The sequence below is a fragment of the Stegostoma tigrinum genome, chromosome 1, assembly GCF_030684315.1.
Source record: "Stegostoma tigrinum isolate sSteTig4 chromosome 1, sSteTig4.hap1, whole genome shotgun sequence".
Lineage (NCBI taxonomy): Eukaryota > Metazoa > Chordata > Chondrichthyes > Orectolobiformes > Stegostomatidae > Stegostoma > Stegostoma tigrinum.
In genome coordinates, this window is record NC_081354.1 from 172,468,804 (window position 1) to 172,490,814 (window position 22,011).

General features: G+C 42.3%; 1 protein-coding gene across 5 annotated transcripts in view; it reads left to right on the forward strand.

Annotated features, from left to right (window-relative positions):
• ctnna2 (catenin (cadherin-associated protein), alpha 2) overlaps nucleotides 1-22,011 on the forward strand; it is a 1,331,223-nt gene that overhangs the window by 254,147 nt on the left and 1,055,065 nt on the right. For all 5 annotated transcript variants that reach the window (XM_059650313.1, XM_059650312.1, XM_059650318.1 and 2 more), the window contains exon 7: nucleotides 13,880-14,083. In XM_059650313.1, coding sequence (XP_059506296.1) covers nucleotides 13,880-14,083 — 204 coding nt within the window. The remainder of the gene's footprint in view (nucleotides 1-13,879; nucleotides 14,084-22,011) is intronic.

Consider the following 22,011-nt stretch of genomic DNA (forward strand, 5'->3'; position numbering starts at 1 on the left):
TAAATAAGGACATACAGAGTATAGGGTGAAAAAAAGACTGAGAGGCATACAGGTTACATGGCATTGGATGTGAGCTAGGCAAGATCTGGGAGCAGATGCAGCGGAGGTGAAGGAATTGGGAATAGGGGATGGAATTTTTGCAGGAGGGTGGGTGGGAGGAGGTGTATTCTAGGTAGCTGTGGAAGTTGGTGGGCTTGAAATGGACATCAGTTTCTAGCTGGTTGCCTGAGATGGAGACTGAGAGGTCCAGGAAGGTGAGGTGTTGGAGATGGCCCAGGTGAACTTGAGGTTGGGATGGAAGGTGTTGGTGAAATGGATGAATTGTTCGAGCTCCTCTTGGGAGCATGAGGTGGCGCCGATACAATCATCAATGTAACAGAGGAAGAGGTAGGGTTTGGGGCCTGTGTAGGTGCGGAAGACGGACTGTTCCACATAACCCACAAAGAGGCAGGCATAGCTGGGGCCCATGAGGGTACCAATGGCCACCCCTTTGTCTGTAGGAAGTGGAAGGAATCGAAAGAGAAGTTGTTGAGGGTGAGGATGAGTTCAGCTAGGCGGATGAGGGTGTCAGTGGAGGGGGACTGGTCGGGCCTGCGGAACAGGAAGAAGCGGAGGTCCTTAAGGCCATCTGCATAAATAATGCAGGTGTATAGGGACTGGATGTCCATGGTGAAAACGAGGTGTTGGGGACCAGGGAATTGGAAGTTCTGGAGGAGGTGGAGGGCGTGGGTGGTATCACGGACGTAGGTAGGGAGTTTCTGGACCAAGGGGGAGAAAATGGAGCCCAGATAGGTGGAGATGAGTTCGGTGGGGTAGGAGCAGGCGGAGACAGTAGGTCGGTCAGGGCAGGCGGGTTTGTGGATTTTGGGAAGGAGATAGAAGCGGGCGGTGTGGGGTTGGGGGACAATGAGGTTGGAGGCTGTGGATGGGAGGTCACCTGAGGTGATGAGGTCATGGATGGTATTGGAGATGATGGTTTGGTGCTCGGGGGTGGGGTCATGATCAAGAGGGCGGTAGGAGGTGGTGTCGGAGAGTTGGCGTTTGGCCTCGGCGATGTAGAGGTCAGTGCGCCATACTACCAATGCGCCACCGTTGTCTGTGGGTTTGATGGTGAGGTTGGGGTTGGAGCAGAATGTCCATCATGAGCCTCCTGCAGTGCCACAATGATGCCACCTGACGGTCGCAGGAACAGCAACTCATATTCCGCTTGGGAATCCTGCAGCCCAATGGTATCAATGTGGACTTCACAAGCTTCAAAATCTCCCCCTCCCCCACTGCATCCCAAAACCAGCCCAGCTCAACCCCCCCCCCCCCCCCCCCCCCCCCACGGAATCCCAAAACCAGCCCAGCTCGTCCCCGCCTTCCTAACCTGTTCTACTTCTCATCTATCCCCCCCTCCCACCTCAAGCTGCACCTCCGTTTCCCACCTACGAACCTCATCCCGCCTCCTTGACCTATCCGTCCTCCCCGGACTGACCTATCCCCTCCCCACCTCCCCACCTATACTCTCCTCTCCACCTATCTTCTCCTCTATCTATCTTCAGTCCGTCTCCCCCTCTGTCCCTCTTTATTTCAGAACCGTCTCCCCATCCCCCTCTCTGATGAAGTGCGTAGGCCCGAAACGTCAGCTTTTGTGCTCCTGAGATGCTGCTTGGCCTGCTGTGTTCATCCAGCTTCACACTTTGTTATCTTGAATACAGCGGGCCTAAGCCCAAAACATCAACTTTCCTGCTCCAAAATGTTGCTTGGCCTGCTGTATTCATCCAGCCCTACACCTTGTTATCTAGGATTCTCCAGTATCTTCAGTTCCTATTATTTCTGCTCCTGTTGCCTGGTTTGCATTTTTTTCTTGCATAATAAATTATCGATTTGTTGATAAGAAATGTCTATAGCCTCGTGTGAATTTGCTTCAGAGACTAATCATGTTAACAAATTGCAAAGATTAAACGTGTGATCTACCATATCAGATTTCATCCTGGAATCTGATTTGCCCAGAAGAACTGTTATCATTTTTCATCATTGGTTCCTTGCAGACGAGGATGACTCTTGTCCACACTCAGAGTGAATCCACAGGTGGCTGTATGAACCAGTATGGCTTGTTACACTTGGGGCAGAGGTTGGGTGAGGTCTTGGTGCGGCAACACATTCCTTTTGCTCTTTTTGCCTGGCTCCTGCTTTCTCCCCAGTGGCAAATCTTAAGGTGCTTGACACTTTACTGGATACTCTTCTTCCACTTAGGACGGTCTTGGGCAAATGATTACCAGGTAACTGTGGGAATGCTGCACTTTGCCTGTGAGGCCTTGAGGGTATCACTGAAGTGCTTCCTCAGTTCACCTGCATGGGGAGTCTTGTGTCAGTCATGCAGATGATGTGCCCAGCCTAACAAGGGTGGCCAGTGCCTCAATGCTGCGAACGTTGGCCTGATGGAGGACACTGGTATTGGTGCATCTTTCTACCCAGTGGATTTGCAGGATCTTGCACAGGCAACGTTGGTAGCTGAGCCATATGCTGTAGACAGACTTGGAATTACCGCCAGCTAACCAATTGCTTTGCCTCTTCTTCTGTCTCTTCTTTAGAACATTCCTTAAACTGTCGCACTAGCCAGTCTTTTAGTCTTCTACCCCAATATTTTCTCTTGTGGCTTAATGCCAATTAGGCCCTGTGATGTACTGTGGAAAATTTTACTACAGTAAAAGCGTGATGCAGATACCAGATGTTGAATTAAAACAAATGCTGGTTAGGGGGTCTCACCAATATATTGGAAAAATATTAAATTCAAGAGTGCAATTTTTAAATACAGCATCATGTTTGATATATTTTAATGTGTGAATAATATGTTTCAACAGACTACGATAATTTATTTAGAATACTGTGTCTAATTTTGGGTCCCATACCTCAGAAAGGACATACTGGCACTGGAGCGTGTCCAGCGGAGATTCACACGGATGATTCCTGGAATGGTTGGGCACAGCCTTAGAATTAGAGGGGATAAATTTAAAACAGAAACGAGGAGACATTTCTTCAGCCAGAGAGTGGTGGGCCTGTGGAATTCATTGTCGTGGAGCACAGTGGAGGCTGGGATGTTAAATTTTTTCAAGGCAGAGATTGATAAATTCTTGATCTCACAAGGAATCAAGGGGTATGGGGAGAGTGCAGGGAAGTGGAGTTGAAATGCCCATCAGCCACGATTAAATGACAGAGTGGACTTGATGAGCCGAACGGCCTTACTTCCACTCCTATGTCTTATGGTCTAATTGTAGCTGATCATTTTTAAACTACTGGTTCTCGCCGAAGTGTCATTTTCAAGTTCAAGGCACAACTGTTTCAGTGACGTGATTTATTTTGTATTAAGGGCAGCATGCCTTCCTTCATCCAATATCTTGATTTTATGACATTAAATATTTCATTGCTGATGGATGTTTGTATTCTATTAAAAATGAAATGAGCAGAGAATTTGAATGGCATCTGAAGGTCCTGTGTTTTTTAATTTGAGCACTCGAGGCAAGATAGATTTATGACAGAAATAACAGTTTAAAATCTACTATTTCAACATTGTTTCCCATTTTAAAACTACTGAAACAGTTTAATAAACTGGTCTCAATTCCGGCAAAACAGATCTGCTGTGGTCAGATATTTGCTGATGAACAGTGGAAATTGGTTTTTAAGTGTCTTTGAGATCATTGTGGTATGTTTAATATTTAACCATGTCATAATGATTGCTCATTAATCAATTTAAAAAGCTGATTAGTATAAAACTTCCTTTCTAAAATTAACTTTATTACAATAAGTTACATCGTTATTGAACTCATTGCAAACATTCGGGTGCATAATTCTCAGCAGAAATTCATTGAGACGGTGATAGGGAATTAGAATTTGTAGGAGCTGTAGTTGTTGGTATTTTTATTTCCTTTATTAATGTGAAGGCAGTTTTGGCAGTTTCTGGTCTAATTTCTTACTGAATGATCTGGCAATAGCCTTGAAACTGGACGTTGAAAGGAGGATTCTTATCATGATCATTGTCACAAAGAGTGACAGTGAAAGAAAGGTAAAGTTGCCATTAGTCCCAAAGGGACCAGAAGATTCATTAAGTTAAACTGCATTTATTTCAATGCAAGAGGCCTGACAGGTCAGGCAGATTAGCCTGGGCATTGTTTCATAACGAGGGACTGGAATATCATAACTATTACAGAAACATGGTTCAGGAAAGAGCAGGGCTGGCAGCTGAATGTTGCAGGGTATAGATCCGATACAAGATGGATAGAAAATGAAGTAAGGAAGGAGGAGGAATAGCGTTTTCGTTACGGATAGCATGACAGTTGTAATTACGTAAGATACTCATTGGAGTACATTCAGTGAAGTTTTTTGGGTGGAACTTAGAAATAAGAAAGGGATGATCATGTTATTAGTGTTGTACAATAGGCCGGCCAACAGTCAGAAGGTAATTGTGAAGTACATTTGCAAGGAGACCTCTGATTTCTGTAAGAATGATAGGGTTGTAATTGTAGAGGACTTTAACTTTCCAAACATTGACTGGGACTGCAAACTGTTTTAGGTTCTTTGGAGAGGCAGTGATTTGTGTGCAAGAAAATTTTCGTATTGAGCATGTGGATGAACCTACTAGAGTGGGAGTAAAACTTTACCTTCTGTAGGGAAATAAGGCAGGGCAAGTGATTGAGCATCAGAGGGGGATGTCACTCGGCACAACAAACCAGCAATCTAACCAATTGAGATAATTAATTTTTAAAAAATATTCATTTGTGGAATGTTGGTGTCGCTGACTTGCACTTTGGGTGCCAGCGATCATAATTCTATTAATTTTGAAATAGTTATGGAAAAGGATAAACCTGATCTAAAAGTTAACATTGCAAGTTGGACTAAGGCCAATTTTGATGATATTAGGCAAAAATGTCCAAAAATTGATTGGAAGAGGCAACTCGCAGGTAAAGGAGCAGGTAAAAAATGGAAGGCCTTCAAAAATGAGATGAGAGGGAGACGACTGGTGGTAAATTTAATCAGAGAGTCACCATGCCTTGGGTACGGGATGAGATAAAGATTACAGGATCTTCATTGTGTCCTCAACTGGATTTGAACCACTGCTGTTGATGCCACTCGGCACAACAAACCAGCAATTTAACCAAGTGAGCCAATTAATTTTTAAAAATATAACCATTTGTGGTATGTCGGTGTCACTGGTTGGCCAGCATTTATTGTTTATCCCTTATTGCCTTTTGCGAAGGTAATGGTGAGCTGCCCTCTTGAACAGCTGCAGCCCACCTCTTGTCAGCTGACCCATAATAGCACGAGGGAGGAAATTGCAGGATTTGGACCCAGCGACAGTGACAAATGGCAATATATTTCTGAGTCAGGATGTTGAGTGGCTTGTTGGAGAACTTGAAGGTTGAGGTGTTCCATGTATCTGCTGCCCTTGTCCTTCTCGATGGAAGTGGTCGTGGGTTTGGAAGGTGCTGTCCAAGGCTCTTTGGTGAATTTCTGCAATGCATCTTGTAGTTAGCACACACTGCTGCTAGTCAGCATTAGTGGTGGAGGGAGTGATTACATGTCAGTGTAGTGCCAATCAAGTGGACTTCATTGTCCTAGATGGTGTCATGCTGTTTGAGTGTTGTTTGAGCTGCAGTCATCCAGGCAATTGGGGAATATTTCATCACACTCCTGACCTGTGCCTTGTAGATGGTGGACAGGCTTTGGGGTGTCAGAAAATGAGTTATTCACTGCATTATTCCTAGCCTCTGAATTGCTGTTGTAGCCACTGTGTTTATGTGGTCTGCCTAGTTGAGTTTCTGGTCACTGATAACTCCCAGGATGTTTATAGTGGGGTATTCAGTGATGGTTACACCATTGAATGTCAAGGGGCAGTGCTTCGATTGCCTCTCAATGGGGTGATGGTAATAGTTTTGCATTTGTGTGGGCTGAATGTTACTTGCCACCAGTCAGCACAAGCCTGGATCTTGTCTAGGTTTTGTTGCTTTTGAACATGGATTTCTTCAGTATCTGAGGAGTCACAAATGGTGTTGAGCATTGTGCAATCATCGATGAACAATTCCCACTTCTGACCAAATGGTGGATGGAAGGTCAATGATGAAGCAGCTGAAGATGGTTGGGCCAAGGACACTGCCCTGAAGAACTCCTGCAGAGATAAGGGGATATAATGGCCCAGTGGTATTATCACCAGACTGTTAATCCAGAGACCCAGATAAGGTTCTGGAGACCCGGGTTCAAATCCTGCCATGGAGATGGTGGAATTTGAATTCAATAAATATCTGGAATTAAGAATCTAATGATGGCCATGAATCTATTGTCAATGGTTGGAAAAACCCATTTGGTATGCTAATATCCTTTTTGGGAGGGAAACTTCATCCTTACCCTGGTCTGGCCAACTGGTGACTCCAGACCCACAGCAATGTGGGTGACTCCTAACTGCCAATTAGAGATGGGCAATAAATGCTGCATACCAAGCGACGCCCTCATCCCATCAATGAACAAAGGGGAAAAGAAATGTCCTGGAGCTGCGATGACTGACCTCCAACAACCATGATCATCGTCCTGCATGTCAGGTATGACTCCAATCCCCGTAGATTTTGCTCCCTGATTCCCATTGATGCCACATTTGTTTGGATGCAGCCATAATGTCATGGGGAGGCATCCTCTCCATATATCTGGAATTCCGCTCTTTGTCCATGTTTGAACCAAAGCTGTAATGAAGTCAGGAGCTGAGTGGCTATAGTGGAATCCAAGTTGACCCCTTTTGCAGAACGGTTTAGAGTTTCCAGTTGCCAGTTGGAAGATTGTCATCACAAGAGATGTGTCATCTTAAAGTTGTTTTAGAATGACATTGTGAATTTAATAATCTTCCATCAAGGCAAATCCTACGATAAATGTCAGACACCGGTTGGAGTCTAAAGATCATGTAATGGCATAAATCGTAAAAATGACGTCTGACAGGGAACAAAGAATTTCTTCCTTCATAACTGGATTACATTCAGCCTTAATACAGCAATAAGATTTTAGAAATATCAACAAGAAGGAAAGACATTTGACAATAAGATTGAGAATTTTGTGAAATATATTTCTTGATTACAACATTCTAGTAGAATGAGAGGCTGTGGTTTAAAATTAATGAGCCTTAGTGATCTTGTCTCCACATATATGGATAGATAGGAATTAGTTCCATGTTGACGAGAATGAAATTAGCGTCAAATTTAAATTAGGAGTCTCAGAATAATGATTTGACTATTGTTTTTGACTATTTTTGCAGAGATAAGGTTGAAGGAGAATTTTATAGAAATCCTATTTGTTACAAATTACTTTCAACTGTACTATTGAATGAATTTCCATAACACATTTCGATACCAAACAAGAATCACTTTTTATTCAACACTAGTTGCCATCATAGTTTCAGAGATAGTAGGAACTCTCCCACTTCTCAGATGACATTGTCCATCCTGGGCCTCCTGCAGTACCACAATGCCACCCGAAGGTTGCAGGAACAGCAACTCAAATTTTGCTTGGGAATCCTGCAGCCCAATGCTATTAATGTGGACTTCACAAACTACAAAATCTTCCCTCTCCCGAACACATTCCAAAACCTGCCCAGCTTGTCCCTGCCTCCCTAATCTGTTCTTCCTCTCACCTATCCCGTCCTCCCACCTCAAGCCGCACCCCCACTTCCTACCTCCGAACTTCATCCCGCCCCCTTGACCTGTCTGTCCTCCCTGGACTGACCTATCCCCTCCCTACCTCCCCACCCATACTCTCCCCTCCACCTATCTTCTCTTCTATCCATCTTTGGTCCCCCTCCCCCTCTCTCCCTGTTTATTTCAGAAACCTCTTCCCCATCCCCCTTTTCTGATGAAGGGTCTGGGCCCAAAACGTCAGCTTTTGTGCTCCTGAGATGCTGTTTGGCCTGCTGTGTTCATCCAGCCCCACACTTTGTTATCTTGGATTCTCCAGCATCTGCAGTTCCTGTTATCTCTGAGCACGTGAGTTAGGAGCAGGCCATTGGGCACTTTGAGCTTGACCCATCATTATGTCTTATAGTGGAGGATCTGATTACTCCATTTTTCTGCCCACCTGCATAACATTTCAACCGCTCCCTGATCAAGATATTATGTACCTCTGCCTTAAATATTTTTGAGGGCATCAATGATTTTTGAGGAAGAGAGATTTGAAGATTCTTGCTCCTCTGTGAGGGAGAAAAAAATCTTGTCAATGCTGTCTTAATTGGGCAACCTCTTTTTTTCGAAACCCTGATCCCTTGTTCTAGGTCTTCTCACAGGAGGAAATATCCTCTCCATGTTCACCTCCTGTCAGAATCTTGAATGGCCTAAATTGCTTCTAACTCTTCTCCCCTCCAGCAGACTAAAGCGTATCGTGTGCAACATTTCCTCATGACACAGACTACCCTTTCCAGGCATTGGCGTAGCAAGCCTGTCTGATTTGCTTCCAACACACATACATCCTTTCTTACATACTGTAAGACTATACACAGTATTGTAGACATGGTCTCACCAGTGCACTGTACAACTGAAACATAAGCTCCTTATTTTTGTAGTAAGTTCCCTCGCAATAAAACATTCTATTAATTTGATGAACTAGTTGCTGTGCTTGTAGACTAACCTATGGCAGCTCAGTCACCGGGATGCCCAGGTCCCCCTGAACCTACAAGCTTTGCAATCTCACATCATTCAGATTTTTTTTTATTCTTCCTATAAAATTGGCGCTTTCAATTTTTCACGTTTGCCAGATCTCTGCCGATTCTCTTTACCTATCCCAATCTTGTCAAATCTCAATTAGGATGAATGCGCTGATAACTAAACCTGGCTATTTCACGAACATCCACTCCCTTCACTGCTGAAACTGTGCAATAGCAGCAGTGTGTACCTTCTGTAAGTTGTGCTACTGAAATTCACAAACGCTCCTTATACAGTACCTTCCAAAGACACAACCACAACTATCTAGAAAGGCAATGACAGCAGATATATTAGAACACCACCACCTGCAAGTGCAAGTTCCCCTCCAAGACACAGACTGTCATGACTTAAGACCATAAGACATAAGACCATAAGACATAGGAGTGGAAGTAAGGCCATTCGGCCCATCAAGTCCACACCGCCATTTAAATCACGGCTGATGGGCATTTCAACACTGCATCCCTGCACTCTCCCCGTAGCCCTTGATTCCTTTTGAGATCAAGAATTTGTTTATCGCTGCCTTGAAACATCCAATGTCCCGGCCTCCACTGCACTCTGCGGCGATGAATTCCACAAGCCCACCACTCTCTGGCTGAAGAAATGTCGTCTCATTTCAGTTTTAAATTTACCCCCTCTAATTTTAAGTCTGTGCCCATGGGTCCTAGTCTCCCCGCCTAACGGAAACAACTTCCTAGCGTCCACCCCTTCTAAACCGTACATTATCTTGTAAGTTTCTATTAGATCTCCCCTCAACCTTCTGAACTCTAATAAGTACAATCCCAGGATTCTTAGCCGTTCATCATACGTTAAAGCCACCATTCCAGGGATCATCCGTGTGAATCTCGGCTGGACACCCTCCAGGGCTAGTATGTCTTTCCTGAGGTGTGGGGCCCAAAATTGGACACAGTATTCTAAATGGGGCCTAACTAGAGCCTTATAAGGCCTCAGAAGCACATCGCTGCTTTTATATTCCAACCTTCTTGAGATAAACGACAACATTACATTCACTTTCTTAATTACGGACTCTACCTGCAAGTTAACCTTTAGACTTGGAAAGATATCACATATGCATAAGTATTCTTCAGTGTTATTCAGGCAAAATCCTGTAACTTCCTTCCTGCCAGCATTGCGGGATAGTTGCACAAAATTGACTACTGTGGTTAAGAAAGAATGTGAATGACTTTATTGTCACATATGTTTTGATACAGTGAAAAGTGTTTTGTCACTGCAGTCCAGTGCCATTTTGAGCTACAAAAAGAAATTACTGAAATGAGAGTTCATCTTCTGTTCAGATTGGTTCTCCAGCATCGCTCCAAGTTTCAGCAACGTATCTGGAAGGTGTTCCGGTCCTCCAGGGACTCCTGTCCTGGCACAGCAGGGACACTGCCGATGCCTGGGAGACTTTGGCTGTGCTACCATTCTGGCAGCAGTCTCTGGACCTACCACCCCTGCTCTGGACATTGCATCTGCCGCGAGTCCAGGCATCGCCACTTCTGCTGGGAGTCCCAACCCACGCTGCTGATGCTGCAGCCACTGCTCTGTCAGCATTGCTGCGGCCTCAGAGATGAATTTGATTTGATTTATTGTAGTCACGTGTACCTAAGTACAGTGAAAAAGCTTTATTTTGCAAGCAGTACAGGCAGATCATAGGGTGCTTAGAGTGAGGCATATAGGTTACAATGGCACAAAGCATGATAAACATGAGCACGATCAACATTGCAGTTAGTCCATTCAGCAATCCAGTAACAGCAGGGAAGAAGCTGTTATTGAACCTGTTGGTGCCTGTAATCAAGCTTCTGTATCTTCTGCCTGACTCAAGAGGTTGGAAGAGAACATTCCTGGGGTGGGAGATGTTTTTGATGTTGGCAGCCTTTCCTCAGTAACGAGAAGTGTAAATGGAGTCTGTGGATGGGAGATGGCTTCCGTGATCGCTTCCACGCACATGACCTTCTGCAGTTTCTTATGGTCCTGGGCAGAACAGTTGCCATTCCAGGCTGTGAAAAGAAAGATGATGAAAATTACATAAAAGGATGCTGCCAGCCAGGAGCAGATGGGCTCTGACAACCCCAAACACTAACTCCATGCCAGTGTCGCCATCTTGAATCACCTTGAATGAGGCAGATCACCACTATCTTCAAGGGTAGTTAGAATTGGGCAAGAATGGTGACCTAACTCGCGATCTCTCATCCATTGAATGAGTTTTGTTTTAAAAAGCAAGTAATCATGAATGTACAACTAATTGAACCATTATTCACCATTAGCAGGTTAATAACTTTATTTGTTGCAATCAGTCTTATTATTAACATTCCAAAAATATTGATTAATAATCATGCAACTTAATCTTTATCCCTTTTAAAAATCTAAATACACATGCGCACACATTTATTCATGAGGAAGGTAGACAATAACAAACAGGCTGATGCAAGTTAATGGTGAAAAGTATTGATCAACAAAGTCAAATTTTGTAGACTGGAGCCCAGATGTAATGGTGATATGAGTATAAAACCCAAAGGACTGTGGATACTGTAAATCAGAAACAAAAACAAGTTGCTGGAAAGGCTCTGCTGGTTTTGCCACATCTGTGAAGAGAAATCAGTGAACGTTTCAGGTATGGTAACCCTTCAGGAAGGATCAGTCGACCTGAAATGTTAATTCTGATTCCTGTCCACAGATGCTGCCGGACATACTGAGCTTTTCCAGCAAATTCTATTTTCGTTTGATTTACAGAATCCACAGGTGTTTGGTATTTTATCCTTTTATACAACCTAGCTTTGTGCAAATTTAACAAGTGTACCTTTCAGCCTTTCAATGAGGTTATGCAGCTTACTTTGTATCTATGCAAATATGTTACCCTTCAGCATGAGCCATTTTCTGGAATATTGTTTGATATAGCACCTTATCAAAGGCCTTCTGGAAATGTCAGCACAAACGTCAACCAGTTCCTTTTTATCTATTGCTCAAGGTAATTTTGCTTTCACTCGTTCTTGGGATATGAGTGTCACTGGCTGGGCCTATCCCCCTTTCACCTTGAGAAGGTGGTGGTACACTGCATTCTTGAACTGGTGCAGTCTGTGTTGTAGGTTGACCCACAATGCCCTTGAGTGATTTCAGTATTTTGGCCCAGTGACAGTGGAGGAATGGTGAAACATTTCCAAGTCATGATGGAGAGTCAGGAGCGGAATTTGCAGTAGTGCTTTTCCCAGGTATTAGCTATTTTTGTCCTTCTAGATGGAGTGGTTGAGTTTGGAAGGTGCTATCTCAGTAGATTGTACACGTTGCTGCTGATGAGTGCTGGTGGTAGAGGGAGTTTGTGGATGTGGTACCTGCCAAGTGGGCTGCATTGCATCATTAGAATTCTTACAGCGCAGAGAGAAACTATTTATTCTATTTGAGTCTCCACCGAACATCTGAAGAGCCACCCACAGCCTGTAACCCCGAATATACCATAGCTAATCCACCTACCTGCACATGTTTGGACTGTGGAAAGAAACCAAAGCACCCAATTCTGTCAATATTTTTCTTGTTTATCTTTAAGGGAACAAAAACAGAAGTTGCTGGAAAAGCTCAGCAGGTCTGGCAGCATCTACAAAGAAAAAAAACAGCTAACGTTTCCGGTCCAGTGACCCTTCCTCAGAAGTTCTGAGTTCTTTTGGTTTTTATCTGGCACAGGGAGATGGTCATGATTTTTGGAGGTCAGTCATCTCTGCTCCCGGACATCTCTGCAGAAGTTCCTCAGGATATTGTCTTGGACCCAACCATCTTCAGCTGCTTCATCAATGACGTTCCCTTCATCAGCTTTGAAATGGGGAAATTGTACAATCATTTAGCAAATGTTCAGCACAATTTGCGACTCCTCAGACACTGAGGCAGCCCATGTTCAAATGAAACAAAATCTGGATGTTAGCTAGGCTTGTGCTGACAAGTGGCAAGTAGGATTTGCATCCACATAAATGCCAGGCAGTGAACATCCCCAGTTAGAGACAATTTAACTATGGCCCTTTGATATTCAATGGTGTTACCATCACTGAATTCCCCACTGTCAGCATCCAGGGGGCTGTCATTCACCAGAAGTTCAACTGGACTTATCACATTAACAAAATGGCCACAAGAAGGCCAAAGGTTAGGAATACAGTGGCAATAACTCACCTCCTGATTCCCCAAAGCGTGTCCACCATCTACGTCACAAGTTAGGAATGTGATGGAACATTCCTAACTTGCCCAGGTGTCTACAGCTCAAACAAAAGTCGAAGCTTGACACAATCCAGGACAAAGCAGTCCCACCTGAGTGGCACCATGTCCACAAACATCCACTGCTTCACCACCAAAGCTCAGTAGCAGTAGTATGTATGACCTACAAGGTGCACTGCAGCAATGCAACCAAAGATCATCAGACAGCACCTTCCAAACCTACGACCACATCCATCTAAAAGGACAAGGGCAGCAGATACGTGGGAACATCTCCACCTTCAAATTCCCCTCCAAGCCACCCACCACCCTGATTTGGCAAAATATTGCCATGCCTTCACTTTTGCTGGGTCCAAGTCCTGGAATTCCCTCCATAATGCATTGTGGGCAAGCCACAGCAAGTGGACTGCAGTGGTTCAAGAAGGCAGCTCATCACTATTTTCTCCTGGGTCACTCGGGGCAAGCAATAATTATGGGCCAGCCAGCAATGCCCACATCTGACAAATGATTTTAAAAAAAAGTTCCTTGAACGTATTCAAGTCAGAGTTTGATTTTTGCTTGATGAAGAAACCAAAACTTGTTGGGAAGGGTCAGGACAACAAGTTGAGACTGTATACTGCTCAGCTATGATCTTATTGAATGTCTGACTAAACTCTCAACAGCCTGCTCTGGCTTCGTATGGTCCTAAAAGTTTAAAAACTTGAGAAAGTGACAGTTGGTGATGGAGATTTGTACCTCAGTATCTTAGAAAACCACCTGAGGCAGTTTATATGCTCTTGAATCTTTTTTACCTTGTTCTGTTTCAAAATAATTTTTGCTGAGAGTTCTGTGGCAGTCTTATCTCTTCAGTGTATGGTTATTAAGATGAAATGTAAATAACAGGCTGGAGGAAAATGGTCACCTTAAATTAGAAGGTGAAGTAAGGTTGGTAATAATTTCCCATGTGTAATAACTCGTTTCCCTTTTCTACATGTTTTATTTTTCAGAATAAGATAATTTTAGATCCTATGCACTTCAGTGAACAGCGATATAGGCCATCTCTCGAGGAGAGGCTGGAGAGTATTATCAGTGGGGCTGCACTGATGGCTGACTCTTCATGCACACGTGATGACCGGCGCGAGAGAATTGTGGCTGAGTGTAATGCCGTACGACAGGCCCTTCAAGATCTTCTCACTGAATACATGAATAATGTAAGTTATATGAAACAAATTTGCTTTGGGCCTTATGATCCTTTGTGCCTATATTCTTTACAAATTTGGAGCTAACCACCACAAAAAATTTCATGAATTGATTTTCATGGTTTAAAATTATTGACAGTAATTTATTTGAAACAGAAATGAACATGACAACCAAAATTTTTCCCAGAGGCTTCAAGACCGATGTGCTTAAAAGGCTGATGCAGTAGTTAGTTGTTAAGGATGTGTTTTTTGAAAATCAAGTATTAATCTTTGTTCCAGCTGTGGTATACTGGAAGTGACAAATTTGTCAAAATTGATTACTACTCCTTGGGGCTATTGTTCATCATTTTCATTGTATCACCATTTTATGGAATATGTCTTGAGTATCTTTGGTTAGTTAGCATTATAAGAAAACTGCGTAAGAAATCTCTGATGCACACAGCCATAAGAATGCAACGCAGCACAGAAGTTGTAATCTAATTGTTTACCGAATCGTTCTTGAAATGAGTTTCCACCTACAAAGGAATTCATTTGTTACATTATGATCTGACATTCAACAGTAAACTCTGTATGATCTCACAATAACCTCTGAGCAAGTATGGTCCATCATTTCATTTGATTAATATGTATTCGCTTATGTTTGCTGGTGTTAGTTAACATTAATATCTTAAACGGAGACTCGTGGAAGTAACCACAGATTAAAAGAGTGGTATGTTATGCAAGTAAATTCTCCATTATTACATGCAAACCTTAAAATCATTTTTGTTACTGTATATCTATTGAGATGGTTTATGCATTATTACTTTAAGTTGTGATATTTGTTTGGAATATATTAAGGATTCAGTAAGAATGGTTTTTCTGAATGGGATATGATGATGCAGTAACTTTACTGATTTTCTTCAATGTTCTTGTACTTGATAAGTAACACAGCTGCTATCTGTTCTTTATAGCAGAATCAGATGCATTTGTACAAAGAAAAATGAATTGGAATATATTTCTGGCCATGCTTTATCTATTCTTGTATGTGATAGTGGGTTTAGCACAACACTGACATTCTGTGTAAATCAAAACAATCTGATTTTGGCAGAATCTCTCCGTACTGGAAAACAACATCATGAAAGTCTTTAAGATATTCAACTTCTCCATTCGTACTTCTACTGGTCGTTCTTTCTTTTGATATCTTGTTGGAGATCTATTTTGGTTTCCTATTACTCAGATGATTTGCTGCTATCATTTTTAATTATTTAGCCTATTTAGCTGGTTTGCCAGTAGAAACCAGACAAGGACTATTTCCTTCATCTTTGCATCTAGATGCAGTTAGGATCATTACATTTTAAATTTTTGCCATGTTTTATCTGTTGGGCACGCCCCAGTGGAATATTGAAGGCACTGTTTCCTAGTGGCGTTTTCACAAAGATATAACTTTTAAAAAAAAATTAGAAGAAATTCACATTTTTATTAGGCAATGGTATCAAGGCATATGGAGAAGAGAAATATGCAGAAAAGCATTCACATCCAATTCAGCAGTGATCTGATTGAATAGAGGAAGAAGCTGGAAGGGCTGAATAACCTTGTGCTTCTCGTGGTCCTTTATATCTTGCTGCTTAAATAATACTTGCAGAAGAGAAATGGCCATCACAGACCCAGTCAGCATATTTAGCAATACAGGATGTGATCTATATTTAACTAACACATGAAGGGTGTTACACAATTAAAATCATTGGCAGATCATTTTCTGGAAAAGTAACAAGGAATTTAATTGGCATCCTGTTTGTAAATGGTACAGCAAATACTGGTGAGTAGGTGAAGTGCCAGAAATTTCTGAAAAATTACTGCTGTAGACTTTTGTGAAAATAGCATGTTATACTCAACTGCATAGTGAGTTTAAAGAAATTGCTGCCTTTGGATGGGGAACATGAAGTAAGTTTGCAGTAAGAACTTAAGGGTTATGCTTTACAGCATGGAATCCTTTTAATTGTATTCCTTCTGTCACAATGCCACTTTTTCTATTTCTGGGCCAGAGTGATTAATTGAAGTGTAGAATCCCATTCCTGAGGGAATGTTAAGATATTAGCCTCGATTTTATTGCTGTGTTATGTTGACACTACCATGAGCTTCCAATGTTAAGAGTGATAAGCAATAGCAATGTTTGTTAAATACACATTCATTACAACTTCATTTTTCTCATTAACAGCTATCTAACTTTGTGAAATGATTGTTTCATGAAGAAAAGTACTGCCAGCCTTTATGTACAGGCATGACTGTTACGTATTGTTAATGGTCATGAAGCCTTTCAGCATTTGTTGCCCTGAACTAATTACAAAGTTTGTAGATTTTTTGAAAATATTTGTAATCTACTCAACCTCTCCTTTTAATGTAGAAAGACTTAGGAAGACTAACATTCTTCAATCCCTTTTCTTTTAACTGAGGACCAGAGAAATCTATACATTATTAAAATTTAAAATGGGGAGAAACTGCTTCAGTACATTGTGCCTGCTCGATCAGTTAGTATGAACCTGGCTGATCTCATCTCGGCTTCCCCTTCAATGCCTCCTCCCTGTGACACCTCAATCCTTAATTAAAATTTTGTCTGTACTTTAATTTACTCAATGTGTTTGGCATCTACCATTCTTAAGGGTAGTGAATTCCACAGATTCGTCAACCTTTGAGGGAAACAATTTCTTCTCATTTCTATATTAAATCTAGATCATCTTTATCCCACACCAATGACCTCTTATTATAAATTGCTGTACTACAGGAATATGCCCCCTTTAGCATCCTTATACAACTTAATTTAATCTCCTCCTAATCTTCTAAGCTCTGGAGAATGCAGGTCTAAACTGTTTAATCTCTTTATAGGGTGAACCCCTCACCTCCGGAAACAATCTAGCGAATCTCCTCTGAACTGCCGTTAATGCAACTACATCTCTCCTCAAATGAGGGGACCAAAACTGTACATCGCGCTCCATGTGCAGTCTCACTAATACCTTGTACAATTGTAGCAACACTTCTTTTATATGTTATTCCTTTCAGAATGCCAACATTCAATTTGCCTACTGTTGGCCTGCTTTACCTCCATACAGCTTTTATGCACTTCATACACAAGGACACCCAGATCCCTCTGCTCCAAAGCACAGCGAAGTTGCTCTCTATTTAGTTAATAAGTTGCCTTTTTATTTTTCCGAACCAAAATGGATTTCCTCATTAATCCTTGTTAAATTTCAACAGCTAAATTTTGGCCTGATCACCTAAACTATCCACGTCAACTAGTAAATTTCTTCACATGTAATGTGAGCTACAGATGCTGGAGAATCCAAGATGACAAAATGTGAAGCTGGATGAACACAGCAGGCCAGGCAGCATCTCAGGAACACAAAAGCTGATGTTTCGGGCCTAGACCCTTCATCAGAGAGGGGGATGGGGAGAGGGTTCTGAAATAAATAGGGAGAGAGGGGGAGGTGGACCGAAGATGGATAGAGGAGAAGATAGGTGGAGAGGAGAATATAGGTGGGGAGGTAGGGAGGGGATAGATCAGTCCAGGGAAGACGGACAGGTCAAGGAGGTGGGATGAGGTGGTAGATAGGAAATGGAGGTGCGGCTTGAGGTGGGAGGAGGGGATAGGTGAGAGGAAGATCAGGTTAGGGAGGCGAGGACGAGCTAGGCTGGTTTTGTGATGCAGTGCGGGAGGGGGAGATTTTGAAGCTTGTGAAGTCCACATTCATACCATTGGGCTGCAGAGTTCCTAAGCGGAATATGAGTTGCTGTTCCTGCAACCTTCAGGTGGCTTCATTGCGGCACTGCAGAAGGCCCATGATGGACATGTTGTCTAGGGAATGGAAGGGGGAGTTAAAATGGTTCACGACTGGGAGGTGCAGTTGTTTATTGCAAACTGAGCGGAGGTGTTCTGCAAAGCGGTGTCCAATGTAGAGGAAACCACACCGGGTATACTAAACCACACCTACCAGGGAAATGATATGACCAAAGTTAAATCTGCAGGAGCAGCATCTGAAGTCAATCTCAGATAGGAAAGGATAAACTAATTTGACTCCTTGTTCATGATTCCCTATCCACGTGCCCTTGATGTGGCTTCCTCGACATTGGGGAAACCAGGTGGAGGCTTGCGGACTGCTTTGCAGAACACCTCCGCTCGGCTAGCAAAAAACAACTGCACCTCCCAGTCGCGAACCATACGCCCCTCCCATTCCCTAGACGACATGTCCATCATGGGCCTCCTGCAGTGCTACAGTGATGCCACTCGAAGGTTGCAGGAACAGCAACTCATATTCCGCTTAGGAACTCTGCAGCCCAATGGATTAGAGGGTGGCTAATGTTGTCCCACTTTTCAAGAAAGGAGGGAGAGAGAAAACAGGGAATTATAGACCGGTTAGCCTGCTATCAGTGGTGGGAAAGATGCCGGAGTCAATTATAAAAGATGAAATTAAGACGCATTTGGATAGCAGTAACAGGATAGGTCAGAGTCAGCACCGATTTACGAAGGGGAAATCGTGCTTGACTAATCTTCTGAAATTTTTTGAGGCTGTATCTATGAAGATGGACAAGGGAGACCCAGTGGATATAGTGTACGTGGACTTTCAGAAAGCCTTTGATAAAGTCCCACATAGGAGATTGCTGGGCAAAATTGGGCACATGGTGTTGGGGGAAAAACACTGACTTGGACTGAAAATTGGCTGGCTGACAGGAAGCCAATTATTAGTGATAAATAGGCCCCTTTCGGAATGATAAGCCGTGACCAGTGGAGTACCACAAGGATCGGTGCTGGGACCGCAGCTGTTTACAATATACATTAATGATATAGATGATGGCATTAAAAGTAATATTAGCAAATTTGCTAATGACACAAAGTTGGGTGGCAGTGTGAAATGTGAGGAGGATGTTATGAAAATACAGGGTGACTTGGACAGGCTAGGTGAGTGGACGGATGCATGGCAGATGCAGTTTAATGTGGATGAATGTGAGGGTATCCAGTTTGGTGGCAAGAACGGGAAGGTAGATTACTATCTCAATGGAGTCAAGTTAGGTAAAGGGCAAGTACAATGAGATCTAGGTGTTCTTGTACGTCAGTCGATGAAAGCAAGCATGCAGGTACAGCAGGCAGTGAAGAAAGCTAATGGCATGCTGGCCTTCATTACAAGAGGAATTTAATATAGGAACAAAGAGGTCCTTCTGCAGCTGTACAGGGCCCTGGTGAGACCGTGTGCAGTTTTGGTCTCCATATTTGAGGAAGGACATTGTTGCTACTGAGGGAGTGCAGTGTAGATTCATGAGGTTAATTCCCAGAATGACGGGACAATCATATGTTGAAAGATTGGAGCGACTGGGCTTGTACACACTTGAGTTTAGAAGGATGAGAGGGGATCTGATTGAGACATATAAGATTATTAAGGGATTGGACACTCTGGAGGCAAGAAGCATGTTTCCGCTGATGGGTGATTCCAGAACCAGAGGGCACAGCTCAAAAATAAGGGGTAGACCATTTAGAACAGAGTTGAGGAAAAACTTCTTCACCCAGAGAGTGGTGGATATATGAAATGCTCTGCCCCAGAAGGCAGTGGAGGCCAAGCCTCTGGATACTTTCAAGAAAGAGATGGATAGAGCTCTTACTGATAGTGGAATCAAGGGTTATGGGGTTAAGGCAAGAACAGGATACTGATTGTGGATGATCAGCCATGATCATAATGAATGGTGGTGCTGGTTCGAAGGACCAAATGGCCTACTCCTGCACCTATTGTCCATTGATGTCTCATTAAGTTTGAATCATTTTAAAACAGGTAGACGGATTCAAGTTCGGCAGGGCTGTTGAGGGTTATGGTTGTTGATGGGAATGTGGAATTTGAAATGCAAACAGAGCAGTAATGATCTTATTGAATTGCCAAGTAGGTTTGAGAAGCTGAATGAGCTCCTTCTGCTCCTATTCTGTACATTCATATTGCTTTCATCATGCCATCAGCATCTGTGCTTAAGCTGCCAAGTTCCTTTACCATTTCTTTGTTTCTCTGCTCCTTTCATTTTCATTCCATTTTATTTTCTCCCTTAAAATGCTACTCAAAGCCTGTTTTATCACAGGAGTTTCTTTTGCTATTATTCATTCAAATCCCTATTAATAGCAGTGATTAATATTCCATCTTTATTTCTCTATTAAAATTTTCAGTTTTGACTTCATACTATTTCATTGTTGTAGTTAGTCTTATTTATGTCATGACAGTCGTTCTGAAATATCACAACATTTTTCCAGGTGAAATAAGTTCTGGGTTATCTGAGCAAGTTGTCTTTTTTTAATATATACGCTGTTTCCTTTGAATGCTCTAGCTCATTGTTGTAAGTGGGACCTTGCTGCCTTTTATCTACATAATGGCAATTACTGTTTTAACTGATGCTTTGGGAGAACCTGATGTCATAAAAGATGTCTTAAGTACAAGTTGTTACAGTCAGTTAGCTCCATGCTGCTCACCCAATCTCAGTACCAGCTTGTTTCACAGAATTTGGTAAATCCATGGGAATTGTGCTTTTCAGCAAAGAGAACTTGAAAATTACAATAGAGTTTGGTGATTGTATTACTGCAATTTGCTCCCTATATTTGAACAGGTTTTTGAGAGTTTCTTTATCCTTTGAATGCACTCAAAGTATTTTCTGCAAAACTAATCAAATATATAACAGGATAGATTTTCCAAACATATCTAAGATGAGCACTTGATCTGAGAAATTTGAAGACTATTTCTCTGCTGTATTCATATTGCCCGATATTTGCTTTGAATTTTTCAATTCATCAAATGCCTAATCACTTGTGATACATGCGAGAAGTGGGAGCAATTTGCACTATTATGCCCACCAAATAGTTTCAATACAGTTGCTCAAAACACAAATTTAGGACATTCACAAAATACTAACTTTTTTTTAGATGACACATTTCTGCCCAACCAACCTTTGCTAATGCCAAATCAGAGTAGGGAAATGCTACTTTAATGATGCGACAGGGTAAAGTGTATTTTCAAAACTTCTTTTCTAATTCAGCCTTTGTCGCTTTTTTAAAAAAAAATTGTGAAGAATGGATAATCAGTCAGGCTTTGTCTGAACCACAGTAAAATATGGCATAATTTCAGAAGAAGGATAAATTCTAATTATTGGGGTGTGTGCAACAAAAATTACACCTTTAAGTGTAGTCACCTAGTTTAGTGTATTTGACCCCGTTGATAGATGACAAAATGAATAGCGAGCTTGAAACTCTGAATGGAAAACCATGAAGACTGATTATTCTGCAAATATGCAAGTGTTACGTTAATTTTTAGGAGAAAACCTTATCTCTTGAAAAGGATGTTGCTTATGAAATTTCTTCGTCAAATTGGGAAAAGTGCTAATGGGAACTGCAGATGCTGGAGAATCCAAGTTAACAAAGTGTGGAGCTGGATGAACACAGCAGGCCAAGCAGCATCTCAGGAGCACTGAGATGCTGCTTGGCCTGCTGTGTTCATCCAGCTCCACACTTTGTTATCTGGGAAAAGTGCTGTTTGAGTTTAGAATGCTATATTTAAGTTGCGCTGGGTTAATCAATGTGATGATATGCCATAAATAGACTTCAGATGACAACATGGTGTCCATATCTGTTCTAATCGTTGTGATCAGTGATGGGCGACACCGAGGTGACTCCCACAGAAGTGCTGAATCATCAAATTGCATTGATTTAGTTAGGTGAACTCAGACAGTCCAGCTTATCAAATGATTTGTATGGTGTACATCACTGGCCTGTGGAGGAACCACTTGGGAAGCAGTCTTCATTAAAGCTGTAAATGTTTCAAATGGCTTTGTAGTACAAATGGCTTTGCTTACGTTTATTAAGCCAGTGTATGGTCTAATTTGGTAAAATGGTATTATTTAGTATGTTGTGTGAAACTGCAATCAAAGAGAATCTCTACTATGGCTTTTTT